Genomic DNA, 14,016 nt, shown 5'->3' on the forward strand with positions numbered 1-14,016 from the left:
TACCCGGCGCTTCCCCTCCCGCGCAGGCGCGCTGGGGACTCCGGATCCCCCCGCCCCCAACATACATACGCATCTCTGCCCCGCGCTTCACCTCCTGCGCAGGCGCGCTAGGGACTCCGGATTCCCCCCACAACCACACATCTCTGCTCAGCTCTTCACCTCCCGCGCAGGCGCGCTGGGGACTCCGGATTTCCCCCCCCACCCCCATACACATCTCTGCCCCGCGCTTTACCTCCCGCGCAGGCGCGCTGGGGACGGCCGCGTTTCACCTCCCGCGCAGGCGCGCTAGGGACTCCGGATTCCGCCCCCCCCCATCTCTGCTCAGCGCTTCTCCTCCCGCGCAGGCGCGCTGGAGACTCCGGATTCCCCCCCCCCCCACACACACATGCACGCGCAACACACATATATCCCCCTCACACAACACACATATATATATATCCCCTCATATATATATATATACATCTCTGCCCTGCGCTTCTCCTACCGCGCAGGCGCTCTGGGGACTCCGGATTCCCCCCCCCCTCCCCATATACACATCTCGGCGCCGCGCTTCACCTACTGCGCAGGCGCGCTGGGGACTCGGGATTTCCCCCCCCCCCCCCCCCCATACAACCACACACATCCCTGCTCGGCGCTTCTCCTACCGCGCAGGCGCGCTGGGGACGGCGGCGCTTCACCTCCCGCGCAGGCGCGCTGGGGGCACGCAGGGACGAGACGGGGCGTGACGCCATCAGCGCGCGCCGCCGGGCCGGGGCGGTCCGTGAGGGAAACGAAACTGAGGGGAGACAGAGGCAGGCAGAGGGACAGACAGACAGACAGAGAGAGCGGCCGGGGCGGCTCCCGGCGGCCTGGTCCGGTCCGGTCCGGCCCGGTCCGGTTGGGCCCGCCCGCCTCTGCAGCGTGAGTGCCCGAGCGGGAGCCCGGCCCCCACCGAGCCGCAGCCGCAGCCTCCCCACCGGGGGGGCGCACTCACGCCCGCCCGCCCGACCTTACGCCCGTCTGCGCATGCGCGCGAGCGCGGGGCCGGGCTGTCTGCGCGTGCGCGTGGGGGGGGGTTGCCTGCCTGTGGGGGCGGGGGCTGTACTGAGCGCCCCCTGCTGGGGGCGGGGCTCGTCGGGGGGCGGCAGGGACAGGGAAGAGACGACTTATAATAATAATAATAATAATAATGATGACATTTATTAAGCGCTTACTCTGTGCCAAGCACTGTTCTAAGCGCTGGGGAGGTTACAAGGTGCTCAGGTTGTCCCATGGGGGGCTCACAGTCTTCATCCCCATTTTACAGATGAGGGAACTGAGGCCCAGAGAAGTGAAGTGACTTGCCCAAAGTCACACAGCTGACAATTGGCGGAGTTGGGACTTATAATAATAATAATAATAATAATAATAATGACATTTATTAAGCGTTTACTATGTGCAAAGCACCGTTCTAAGCGCCGGGGAGGTTAAAAGGTGATCAGGTTGTTACACGGGTGGGCTCACAGTCTTCATCCCCATTTGACAGATGAGGGAACTGAGGCCCAGAGAAGTGAAGTGACTTGCCCAAAGTCACACAGCTGACAATTGGCGGAGTTGGGACTTATAATAATAATAATGACATTTATTAAGAGCTTACTATGTGCAAAGCACTGTTCTAAGCGCTGGGGAGGTTACAAGGTGATCAGGTTGTTACACGGGGGGGGCTCACAGTCTTCATCCCCATTTTACAGATGAGGGAACTGAGGCCCAGTGAAGTGACTTGCCCAAAGTCACCCAGCTGACAATTGGCGGAGTTGGGACTTATAATGATAATAATAATAATAATGACATTTATTAAGAGCTTACTATGTGCAAAGCACTGTCCTAAGCGCTGGGGAGGTTACAAGGTGATCAGGTTGTCACACGGGGGGGCTCACAGTCTTCATCCCCATTTTACAGATGAGGGAACTGAGGCCCAGTGAAGTGACTTGCCCAAAGTCACCCAGCTGACAATTGGCGGAGTTGGGACTTATAATGATAATAATAATAATAATGACATTTATTAAGCGCTTACTATGTACAAAGCACTGTTCTAAGCGCTGGGGAGGTTACAAGGTGCTCAGGTTGCCCCACGGGGAGCTCACCGTCCCCATTTTACAGATGAGGTAACTGAGGCCCAGAGAAGTGAAGTGAGTTGCCCAAAGTCACACAGCTGACAAGAGGTGGAGCCGGGATTTGAACCCATGATCTCTGACTCCAAAGCCTGTGCTCTTTCCACTGAGCCATGCTGCTTCTCTACCTTTATGTTACTTATGCTATGCTACTTATGTTTAACCCCCCCTCCAAGCGCTTAGGACAGTGTTTTGCACCCAGGAAGCGCTCAGTATGTACCACCGATGGGTTGATGTCCATCCCCCACAGGGCCAGGCCCAACACCCTCTTTGATGGCCCAAGAGCAGAAGGAAAATGCTAATCCTGCAGATTCTGGGCCTTTATAATAATAATAATGATGGCATTTGTTAAGCGCTTACTATGTGCCAAGCACTGTTCTAAGCGCTGGGGAGGTACAAGGTGATCAGGTTGTCCCACGGGGGGTTCACAGTCTTAATCCTCATTTTACAGATGAGGGAACTGAGGCCCAGAGAAGTGAAGTGACTTGCCCAAAGTCACACAGCTGACAATTGGCAGAGCCGGGATTTGAACCCATGACGTCTGACTCCAAAGCCCGGGCTCTTTCCACTGAGCCACGCTGATCCTTCAGGCTGAGGAGGATCTCCCAAGCACTCAGTACAGTGCTTTGCACTAAAGAAGCGCTCAGTATATACCACTGATGGGCTGATATCCCCCCCCCCCCCACCCAGTTATCCCAGAGGGTCGGGCCCTCTGCCCTCTTAGACAGCCCAAGAGCAGAAGGAAAATGCTAATCCTGCGAATTCTAGGCCTTAATCTGATCCTTCAGGCTGAGAAGGATCTCCCAAAAGCCTAATACAGTGCTTTGCACTCAAGAAGCGCTCAGTATGTGCCACCGATGGGTTGATGTCCGTCCACCCCAGGGCCGGGCCCAACACCCTCTTAGACGGCCCAAGAGCAGAAGGAAAATGCTAATCCTTTGGATTCTGGGCTTTTATCTGAGCCTTCAGGCTGAGAAGGATCTCCCAAGCGCTTAGTACAATGCTTTGCACTCAAGAAGCGCTCAGTATATACCACTGATGGGTTGATTCCCCCCCCCCCCCCGCCCCCACTTATCCCAGAGGGTCGGGCCCACGCCATCTTAGACGGCCCAAGAGCAGAAGGAAAATGCTAATCCTGCGGATTCTGGGCCTTTATCTGATCCTTCAGGCTGAGAAGGATCTCCCAAGCGCCTAGTACAGTGCTTTGCACTCAAGAAGCACTCAATATATACCACGGATGGGCTGATGTCCCGTCCCGTCCCCCCCCAGTTATCCCAGAGGGTCCGGCCCATGCCAGTGGGGGACAAGGACTGGGTCCTACCTGATTAACCTGTGTCTAGCCCAGCGCTTACTACAGTGCTTGGCACTTAGTAAGCACTTAGCAAGCAGTAGGAGAAAGGAATAGAGTTAGTAGATCTTCTAGACGGTGAGCTCGTTTTGGGCAGGGATTGCCTCTATTTGTTGCTGAATTGTACTTTCCAAGCGTTTAGTACAGTGCTCTGCACACAGTAAGCGCTCAATAAATACGATTGAATGAATGCCATCTTTGATGGCCCAAAGGCAGAAGGAAAATGCTAATCCTGCTGATGCTGGGCTTTTATCTGATCCTTTGGGCTGAGGTGGAGGGCAGGGAACATCTCCCAAGCGCCTAGTCCAGTGCTTTTCACTCAAGAAGCACTCAGTATATGCCACCAATGGGTTGATGCCCCCCCCTTCCCCCAGTTATCCCAGAGGGTCAGGCCCGCCACCCTCTTAGACTGCCCAAGAGCAGAAGGAAAAGGCTAATCCTGCGGATTCTGGGCCGTTGGATCTGATCCTTCATGCTGAGAAGGATCTCCCAAGCGCCTAGTACAGTGCTTTGCACTCAAGAAGCACTCAGTATATGCCACGGATGGGCTGATGTCCCCCCCATCCAGTTATCCCAGAGGGTCGGGCCCATGCCATCTTAGATGGCCCAAAGGCAAAAGGAAAATGCCAACCCTGCTGATGCTGGGCCTTTATCTCATCCTTTGGGCTGAGGTGGAGGGCAGGGAACATCTCCCAAGCGCCTAGTACAGTGCTTTGCACTCAAGAAGCGCTCAGTATATACCACCGATGGGTTGATGTCCCCCCGCCCCTTCCCCCAGTTATCCCAGAGGGTCAGGCCCGCCACCCTCTTAGACTGCCCAAGAGCAGAAGGAAAAGGCTAATCCTGCGGATTCTGGGCCGTTTGATCTGAAGGAAGTGCTCAGTATATACCACCAATGGGATAATGATAATAATGATGGCATTTATTAAGCGTTTATTATGTGCAAAGCACTGTTCTAAGCGCTGGGGAGGTTACAAGGTGATCAGGTTGTCCCAAAGGGGGCTCACAGTCTTCCTCCCCATTTTACAGATGAGGTAACGGGGGCACAGAGAAGTGAAGTGGCTTGCCCAAAGTCACACAGCCGACAATTGGCGGAGCCGGGATTTGAACCCATGACCTCTGACTCCAAAGCCCGGGCTCTTTCCACTGAGCCATGCTGTTATCGCAAGGAGCCGGGCCCGCCGCCCTCTCAGACGGCCGAAAAGCAGAAGGAAAATACTAATCCTGCGGATTCTGGGCCTTTTGATCTGATCCTTCAGGCTGAGGCGGAGGGCAGGGAACATCTCCCAAGCGCTTAGTACAGTGCTCCGCACTCAGGAAGCGTTCAGTGAATACCACAGATCGGTTGATGTCCCCCACTCTGCCAGCGAGAGCTGCATTAGGGCCGTCTCTAGATGTTGCTACCATGTACTTCCCAAGCGCTTAGTACAGTGCTCTGCACACAGTAAGCGCTCAATAAATACGATTGAATGAATGAATGAATGAATGAATTCGAGGGCTGGGCGACCAGAGCTGTTCTGGGCCTTTGTATGTGATCGGTCAGGCCGAGGTGGAGGTCAGTTGACGTCTCCCAAGGCGCTCAGGACAGTGCTCTGCAGCCAGAAAGCGCTCAGTAAGCGCTCGATGTCCCCCACTCCCCCAGCGAGAGCCTCGTTCGAAGGCCGGGCCCTCTGCCCTCTTGGCCAAAAAGCAGAAGGAAAATATTAATCTTATCAACCAGGGGTGACCTGGACCTCCTTTTCTGATCCGTCTGGCCTAGGTGGAGGTCAGTTCACATCTCCCGAGCGCTTAGTACAGTGTTTTGCACTCAGTAAACGCTTAATAAATACCATCCATTGATTGATGTCCTCCCCTTCCTCTCTTAGCCAAATAGCAGAAGGAAAATAATAATCTTGACGGCCAGAAGCGTTCCGGGCCTCCCTACTTCATCCGTTGGGTTGAGGTGGTCAGTTAACATTCATTCATTCATTCAGTCGTATTTACTGAGCGCCTATTGTGTGCAAAGCACCGTACTAAGCACTTAACACCTCGCAAGCGCTTCGTACAATGTTTTGCACCAAGTAAGCGCTCAGTAAATACCACTGATGGCTTGATGTCCCCACGCTCCCTCCAAGAGAACCGCGTTCGAGGTCCGGGCCCTCCTTGCTCTTTTATTCATTCATTCAATCGTATTTATTGAGCGCTTACGGTGTGCAGAGCACTGTACTAAGCGCTTGGGAAGTACAAGTTGGCAACACATAGAGATGGTCCCTACCCAACAGCGGGCTCTTTGGCAAATAACAGAAGGAAAATATTAATCTTGCCAACCAGGGGTGTTCTGAGCCTCCTTATCTGATCCGCCGGGCCAAGGTGGAGGTCAGTGAACATCTCCCAAGCGCTTAGTACAGTGTACAGTTTAACAAATTCCATCATCATCATCATCATCTGATGATTTTGAGGGGTATTTACTACATGCCAGGCGCTGTAGGGGGGTAGATAGGCCAGGATAGGTAGATACCTGTATATATGTTTGTACATATTTATTACTCTATTATACTTGTACATATTTATTCTATTTATTTTATTTTGTTAATATGTTTGGTTTTGTTGTCTGTCTCCCCCTTCTAGACTGTGAGCCCACTGTTGGGTAGGGACCGTCTCTAGATGTTGCTAACTTGTACATCCCAAGCGCTTAGTACAGTGCTCTGCACACAGTAAGCGCTCAATAAATAGGACTGAATGAATGAATGAATATGTATATATGTACATATTTATTACTCTATTTTACTTGTACATATTTATTCTATTTATTTTATTTGGTTTATATGTTTGGTTTTGTTGTCTGTCTCCCCCTTCTAGTCTGTGAGCCCGCTGTTGGGTAGGGACTGTCTCTAGATGTTGCCAACTTGGACTTCCCAAGCGCTCAGTCCAGTGCGCTGCACACAGTAAGCGCTCAATAAATACGAATGAATGAATGAATGGAAGCGCTTACTTTACGGCGGGGGAAACAGGCCCAGAGGAGCCTCCCAATGAGGGAAACTGGAAATTAAACCCGTCTTCAGTCTACTCTCTAGGGTTGTCCTCTAGAGACCCCCAACTACCTGTCTGGCCCCCACCAGAAAGTCAGTTTATCGAAATAATAAATACTCACGACGACGGTGCCAATTTTCGCGTGTTTTATTAAGTTCTGTGTGACCAAAAGAACAGTGCTTTGCACTGCACGGAAAGGAGACGACGATTTCAGCAGCCCCCAGAAGAAGCGAAAGAATATATAGCATACAAGCATATATATATGTGTGTGTATATATATATATATATATATATATATACATATATATATATATATATATAAATACAGTGTAGCTCAGTGGAAAGAGCCCAGGCTTTGGAGTCAGAGGTTATGGGTTCTATAATCTATAATCTATAATCATTTAGGATTTGAATCAGACAGCGGCAGGGCAGAGGCCTCTGGAGACTAAGCACTTTATATACATATGTATACTATGTATATATACAGTGTGGCTCAGTGGAAAGAGCCCGGGCTTTGGAGTCAGAGGTCATGGGTTCAAATCCCGGCTCCGCCAACTGTCAGCTGTGTGACTTTGGGCAAGTCACTTCACTTCTCCGGGCCTCAGTTTCCTCATCTGTAAAATGAGGATTAAGACTGTGAGCCCCCCGTGGGACAACCTGATCACCTTGTAATCTCCCCAGTGCTTAGTGCAGTGCTCTGCACACAGTAAGCGCTCAATAAATATGATTGAAAGAATGAATGAATATACGCATATGCATATATATGCATATATATGTATGTATATATATATACGCACATATAAATATGTATGTATGTGTATAAATAGAGCTAAAATGTATTATGCATATATATGCATGTATATATATATACACACGCACATTTAAATATGTATGTATGTATATAAATAGAGCTAATATGTATTAGTAAAAACAAGAGCCAGGCTAGCATCTTTCCCCAGGCTCATTTTGAGAAGGAACGTGGTCATCGGGCTGGCTTTGAACGTCGTTCCCAAGGTGGCATTCCTTGGATGATTTATTCTTCGGAGCCTGGGACGTTTCCCCCCTCCCCCTGCCCCGGGGGGCTAGGGGAAATGCCGGGGGGTGAGGACGGGTCCGTGCGGTGACTGGGGTTTGGATTGCAGAGCCATGAAGCGGAGAGGAGACGACGATTTCAGCAGCCCCCAGAAGAAGCGAAAGAAAAGGGTGGCGGAGCTCGGCCTGACCCTCAGTTCCACGTCCGACGATGAACCGCCTTCCTCGGGCAATCACGCCACGCGAGGTAAGACGGCCTGCCTGGCTTGATTCGCACCCGGGGGATGTACATCTCTTCCAGTGATATATATATATATTTAAATGGTCTTTGTTAAGCACTTATTATGTGCAAGGCACTGTACTAAGCGCTGGGGTAGCTACAAGTTAATGAGATCGGACACAGTCCCTGTCCCGCTTGGGGCTCACGGTCTCAATCTCCATTTTTCGGTTGAGGGATCGGAGGCCCAGAGGAGCGAAGTGACTTGCCCAGGCTCACCCAGGTCGTTCTGATTCCCAGGTCCCTACTCTGTCCGCTAATGATAGCGTTTATTAAGCGCTTACGATGTGCAACGCGCTGTTCTAAGCGCTGGGGAGGTTGCAGTGTGATCAGGTTGTCCCACGTGGGGCTCACGGTCTTAATCCTCATTTTACAGATGAGGGAACTGAGGTACAGGGAAGCGAAGCGACTTGCCCAAAGTCACACACAGCTGGCAATTGGCGGAACCGGGATTTGAACCCATGACCGCCGACTCCAAAGCCCGGGCTCTTTCCACTGAGCCACGCTGCTTCTCTAGCAGGGTGGCTTAAGTAAGTCGCTTAGCTTCTCCGTGCCTCAGTTACCCTGTCTGGGAAACGGAGATTAAGACCGTGAGCCTGTACGGGACATAGAATGGGTCCATCCCGATTTGTATCTACCCCCCAATGCTTAGTACAGTGCATGGCACGTAGTAAGTGCTCAACAAATACCCAAACACTAAGCTCTTAATTTGCAGTCGGCTTCCCTGGCCTGCAAACTGGAGCGAAACCCAGCTGGGTGACCCGAAAGGTGCGAAGCGTCTAGTACTAGCGGGAGAAAATCCTGCAGTTCACGTCAGGCGATGAGCGAAACGAAGGTCGAGTCCTTGGAAGCCGAGTAGCAGCGTGACTCAGTGAGAAGCAGCGTGGCTCAGTGGAAAGAGCCCGGGCTTTGGAGTCAGAGGTCATGGGTTCGAATCCCGGCTCCGCCACATGTCGGCTGTGTGACCTTGGGCAAGTCACTTAACTTCTCTGAGCCTCAGTGACCTCATCTGTAAAATGAGGATTAAGACTGTGAGCCCCACGGGGGACAACTTGATCCCATTGTATCCCCCAGCGCTTAGAACAGTGCTTTGCACATAGTAAGCGCTTAACAAATGCCATTATTATTATTATTATTATTATTATTATTATTATTAGCAATTCAAAAGATAAAGCGGTTGGCATCGTCATTGGCCCGGGCAGGAGAGGCCAGGTTCCTCTTCCTTTGCGGGCCTGCCACGGTTATATAGGTTGGGCAGGAGTGTTACCAATGCGAAATTCAGTATTTGTGAGAAGGAGCCCTATCGAGTGGAACTGGGACTCGAGAATGGGGAAAAAGCCTCTCATCAATCAATCAGTCAGTCGTATTTATTGAGCGCTTACTGTGTGCAGAGCACTGTACTAAGCGCTTGGGAAGTACAAGTCGGCAACATAACATCCCTTGGGTTAGCGTACTAAAAAAGTCTAGGAAAGACATCTTAAAGGAGATGTACTTTTCAAGCGCTCAGTGCAGTGCTCTGCACACAGTAAGCGTTCAGTAGATACGACTGAATGAATGAGAAGTAGCCTGGCCTAGTGGATAGAGCTTAGCACGGTGCCTGGTACTTAACATACACCGTACAAAAAAATCAGTCGCAGCCTGGGAAGAGCTGGGAAAACCACGGTTCCCCTAAAACCCCCCAGGTCGTGCTGGGCCTTTGCTGATCCCACCTTCCCCTGCTCCTCTTTCAGAGTCTTCCACAAGCGCCAGCGGCTCCGACAGCGAGAGCGAAGAGAAGAGGCCCGTGTTCGGCTCCTTCAGCCATGATTTCCCAGAGGACTCCCTCACCCAGGGCACTTCTTCCCGCTATTCCATGTACAACAGCGTCTCCCAGAAGCTCATGGTGCGTGAATCCCCCCGACGCGGTTTGTGGAAAGGCGGCTGCGGGACTGGGAAAGGTGCAGTCCTCACCGAGATGTAGGTTGGGGGAAAAGGCGGGAGGACCTTCTGTCCAGTAAGAGGGGTTTCGGTCACGTCGAGGGGCAGCGGGCTCCCAGGAGACTGAATCTGGCTCTATGACGGCTTCAGCAGCCGTTATCCGACTCCGGATCGTTCCCTGCTTCGGCCTCTGCGGGATTAAAACGTGGCTCTCGTTTCCTGAAAACTGCAGCAACAGAAATGAAGGGTTGCGGTTCCCCTCCTTGAAACACGAACAAGTGGCTCTTCAGCCCCTAACACATCCCTTGCCTCTGGGGTGGGGGGTCCCTCTTACACAACTAGAAGCCCCCCAGACCTTGAGGATGGAGTCACCCCAAGAAGAGAGAACTCTGCTTAGCTGTCCGTCCGCGGGGGAGAATCCAGCCCGAGCTTTCCGGGCCGTCCATCCCTCCAGTGCCGAAGGAGAGCACCCGGACTATGGGGATTCAGCGGGGGTCGGTGCGCTGTTGGGAACGGGGTGCAGGTTTGTGAGGCTCAGTTTTGGAACTCCAGACTGCCTCCCAGCCTGTTTTAGACCCAAAGCCCAGTTTTGAGGACTATCGGGATGAAGGGGTTCTTATAGTCCACCGTGACCTTTCAATCAATCAATCAATCAATCGTATTTATTGAGTGCTTACTGTGTGCAGAGCACTGTACTAAGCGCTTGGGAAGTACAAGTCGGCAACACGTAGAGACAGTCCCTACCCAACAGTGGGCTCACAGTCTAGAAGGGGGAGACAGAGAACAAAACCAAACATACTAACAAAATAAAATCAATAGAATAGATATGTACAAGTAAAATAAATAGAGTAATAAATATGTACAAACATATATACAGGTGCTGTGGGGAAGGGAAGGAGGTAAGATGGGGGATGGAGAGGGGGACGAGGGGGAGAGGAAGGAAGGGGCTCAGTCTGGGAAGGCCTCCTGGAGGAGGTGAGCTCTCAGTAGGGCCTTGAAGGGAGGAAGAGAGCTAGCTTGGTGGATGGGCAGAGGGAGGGCATTCCAGGCCCAGGGGATGACGTAGGATCCTAGGATTTCCTAGCAAATTCTTGGATTTGCTCAGCCACTGGGGATAGCTACGACTCACTCATTCCCCCTTACGGAGGTACAGAGCCCTTAGGACTCTCTCAAACATTCACCTTTCCTCGTCTGGGGCTTTTTCAGAGGTCAGAGATTTGGGTGACGTTCCCTCTTGGCCCGTCCCGTGCTCTCCCCATTATCGGGGGGGGAGTCTGGCGGAAGGAGGCGTCCCGAAGGTCTCCAGGGAGATCACGAAGCACTGGTTGGGTTTGTAATTCCAGCCGGGCAGAAGGGTCTCGTTTCTCCCACTCCTCCCCGCTGCCAGAGAGACTCCCCCACCGGAGGCCACATCCTCCGGCCGCCCGGGGTCACGGCGTTGTTTTGCTTGCCTTTTTCAGGCCAAGATGGGCTTCCGGGAAGGACAGGGTCTGGGGAAATACAGCCAGGGGAGGAAGGACATCGTGGAGACCTCCAATCAGAAGGGCCGGAGGGGCCTGGGGCTGACGCTGAAGGGCTTCGACCAGGAACTGAACGTGGACTGGCGAGACGAACCAGAGGTGAGCCCGGCATCCCGGGGGGGCTTTTACAGCGCGACGAGGGTGGCCAGTGCAGCTCGGCTTCGAGTTTTCCTTGCCGTCTCCTGCCACGCTGTTCTTTTCATGAGGCTTCGGTTTGGGAAGGGGCTCCAGTTGAGGCTAGTCCAGGGTTAAAAACCAACCAAGGTCGCAAATTAAAAGCGTTTTTGGAGCTGAAAGTTCCCGGCTCCTTGCGTCATCCTTAATGCTTCATCTGCCGGGAAAGACCAGCAGATGAGAGCGCGAGGCGGTTGGGATTGGGGTCAAAATTTGGAAATGGCAGTTGGATTTGGCCTTTCTCCTCAGAAGCGGCGTGACCCAGGGGAAAGAGCACGGGCTTGGGAGCCAGAGGACCAGTTGCAGGCTGTGTGACCACGGGCAAATCATTTAACTTCTTTCTGCCTGTTTCGTCAACTGTAAAATGGGGATGATTTAATTTGAACTCGCATCTACCCCAGCACTTAGGACAGTGCTTGACACATAACACAGTAAGCGCTTAACAAACACCGCAGGAAAAAAAATAAAAAGCAAAGCTTGAAACCCTTTCCACGGTCTCCGAGGGTATATAATCCACATATGCCCGCGTACGTGTATTTCTAATAGAAACTGGTACAAGGGAAGGAGGACTGAATTTTCCTCACCCACAGATCTGTTAGAGTATAAGGAGCTGAAGCTTAGGACGGAGAGACTCTCCCTAATGATGCTCTTTTGGGTGATTGAAATTGGGTCATCAAATCTCGTAATTTTTCCATCAGAAAATGGTTGGTTTCTACTTGAGACAGTAGTTGAGTTGCCTTTATTTATTGAGCGCTTGCCGTGTGCGGAGCACTGTACTAAGCACTTGGGAGAGGCCAATGTAATAATACGACATTCTCTGCTCACAACGAGCGTACAGTCTAGAAGTAAGTCTGCGGTGCCCCATGGGACGGCAAGCCCTCTGAGGGCAGTCCTGCATCATCATCATCAATCGTATTTATTGAGCGCTTACTGTGTGCAGAGCACTGTACTAAGCGCTTTTGGACTCTCCCAAGCTCTTAGCACAGCGGCCTGCCGCCAGTCAGGGCTTGAAAAATTCAACTGATTAAGAGACAGTCGTCGTGTCTGCTTACGGTTGTATTGTACCCTCCCAAGCGCTTAGTATAGTGAGCGCCTGCAGTAAGTGCTCAGTAAATACGACGGACTGGCCGACAGTGTTGTCCATCAGATGGTCCACCTCACCACGCCCGCTTCTGCTCCGTTTGCAGCCCAGTGCCTGCGAGCAAGTGTCCTGGTTCCCGGAATGTACCACCGAGATTCCCGACACCCAAGAGATGACCGAGTGGATGACCGTAGGAAAGGTATCCGTCCCGTCCTCCGCGTTTGAGGGGGACGTTCCGTCCGAGCGGCCGCCGCCGGCGGAAAGCCCCTGCCCGTGTCCTGACGGTTGTTTTCTTGTGCCCGGATCTAGAGGAAGATGATCATTGAAGACGAGACTGAGTTTTGCGGGGAGGACCTTCTGCACAGCATGCTGCAGTGTAAGGTGAGGCCTCTCAGCCGGAGCCGGGTGGAAGCGAACGGCCCCTCCGGAGTTTCCCCTTGTCCTTTAGCGAGCTGACGAAAGAGGACTCGAGCGGTCATGGACCCGAGAGTCGGGGGACCTGGGTTCTGATCCCGCCTCCTCGCTGTGGGACCTTGGCACTTAGTAAGCACTGAAAAGATGCCAAGACGAGCAAGTGCCATATGGGGCTCGCCGTCCGAGTAGGAGTCCCCATTGTGCATACTGGGGAGCTGAGGCCCAGAGAAGTAAAGCGACTTGCCCAAGGTCACCCAGCAGGCAAGTGGCGGCGGCAGGATCAGAATCCAGGGCCACCGACTCTCAGGCCCGGGCTCTTTCCACTAGGCCTCTCTGCTTCTCCAGAGAGTCAAGGGTTCCCTGGGAAGAGACACGCTTAGTTGGTCCTCCCGGTCACAAATTCGGTTGTATTTATTGAGCACTGACTGTGTGCGGAGCCCTCCGCTTCTCTGCACAGTCCCTGCCCTCACTCTGCGTTTCTGGTTTCCTCGGGGCAGAGCGTGTTCGACGTCCTGGACAAGGAGGAGATGAGACGGGCCCGCACCAGGGCCAACCCTTACGAGATGATCCACGGCGTCTTCTTCCTGAACAGGTCGGCAGGCGGTTGTCCCCCCCGCCCCACTCCTCGTGCTTCCCCTCATCATCATCAATCGTATTTATTGAGCACTTACTGTGTGCAGAGCACTGTACTAAGCGCTTGGGAAGTACAAATTGGCAACATATAGAGACAGTCCCTACCCAACAGTGGGCTCCCGCCCCGGACGCCAGCCTCCCAGCCCACAAAGCGCTCACGGGCTTTTTTCCCCTCCTTGCTCCGTTCCAGGGCAGCGATGAAGATGGCCAACATTGATTTCGTGTTCGATCGCATGTTTACGAACCCCAAAGACTCTCACGGGGTGAGTGCGGGCCGATCTATAGCTTTAGTAATAATAATAATGGCATTTGTTAAGCGCTTACTGTGTGTAAAGCGCTGGGGGGGGATACAGAGTGATCAGGCTGTCCCACGTGGGGCTCCCAGTCTTCATCCCCATTTTACAGATGAGGTAGCTGAGGCTCAGAGAAGCTAAGTGACTTGCCCAAGGTCGCACAGCAGATATGTGGCGGAGCCGGGATTC

General features: G+C 52.6%; 1 protein-coding gene across 2 annotated transcripts in view; it reads left to right on the plus strand.

Annotated features, from left to right (window-relative positions):
* Positions 1-800: 800 nt before the first annotated feature.
* Positions 801-14,016, plus strand: part of CMTR1 (cap methyltransferase 1) — a 44,602-nt gene continuing 31,386 nt past the window's right edge. Inside the window, exons 1-8 of one of the 2 annotated variants that reach the window (XM_038761288.1) lie at positions 801-900; positions 7,629-7,765; positions 9,526-9,677; positions 11,173-11,331; positions 12,594-12,686; positions 12,797-12,868; positions 13,399-13,493; positions 13,725-13,797. In XM_038761288.1, the coding sequence (XP_038617216.1) occupies positions 7,633-7,765; positions 9,526-9,677; positions 11,173-11,331; positions 12,594-12,686; positions 12,797-12,868; positions 13,399-13,493; positions 13,725-13,797 (777 nt within the window). In that variant the 5' untranslated portion in view covers positions 801-900; positions 7,629-7,632. Of the gene's footprint in view, positions 901-7,628; positions 7,766-9,525; positions 9,678-11,172; positions 11,332-12,593; positions 12,687-12,796; positions 12,869-13,398; positions 13,494-13,724; positions 13,798-14,016 lie in introns of those variants that run through there. The other variant, XM_038761289.1, reaches the window with a different exon arrangement.

This window comes from Tachyglossus aculeatus, chromosome 19, assembly GCF_015852505.1.
Source record: "Tachyglossus aculeatus isolate mTacAcu1 chromosome 19, mTacAcu1.pri, whole genome shotgun sequence".
NCBI lineage: Eukaryota > Metazoa > Chordata > Mammalia > Monotremata > Tachyglossidae > Tachyglossus > Tachyglossus aculeatus.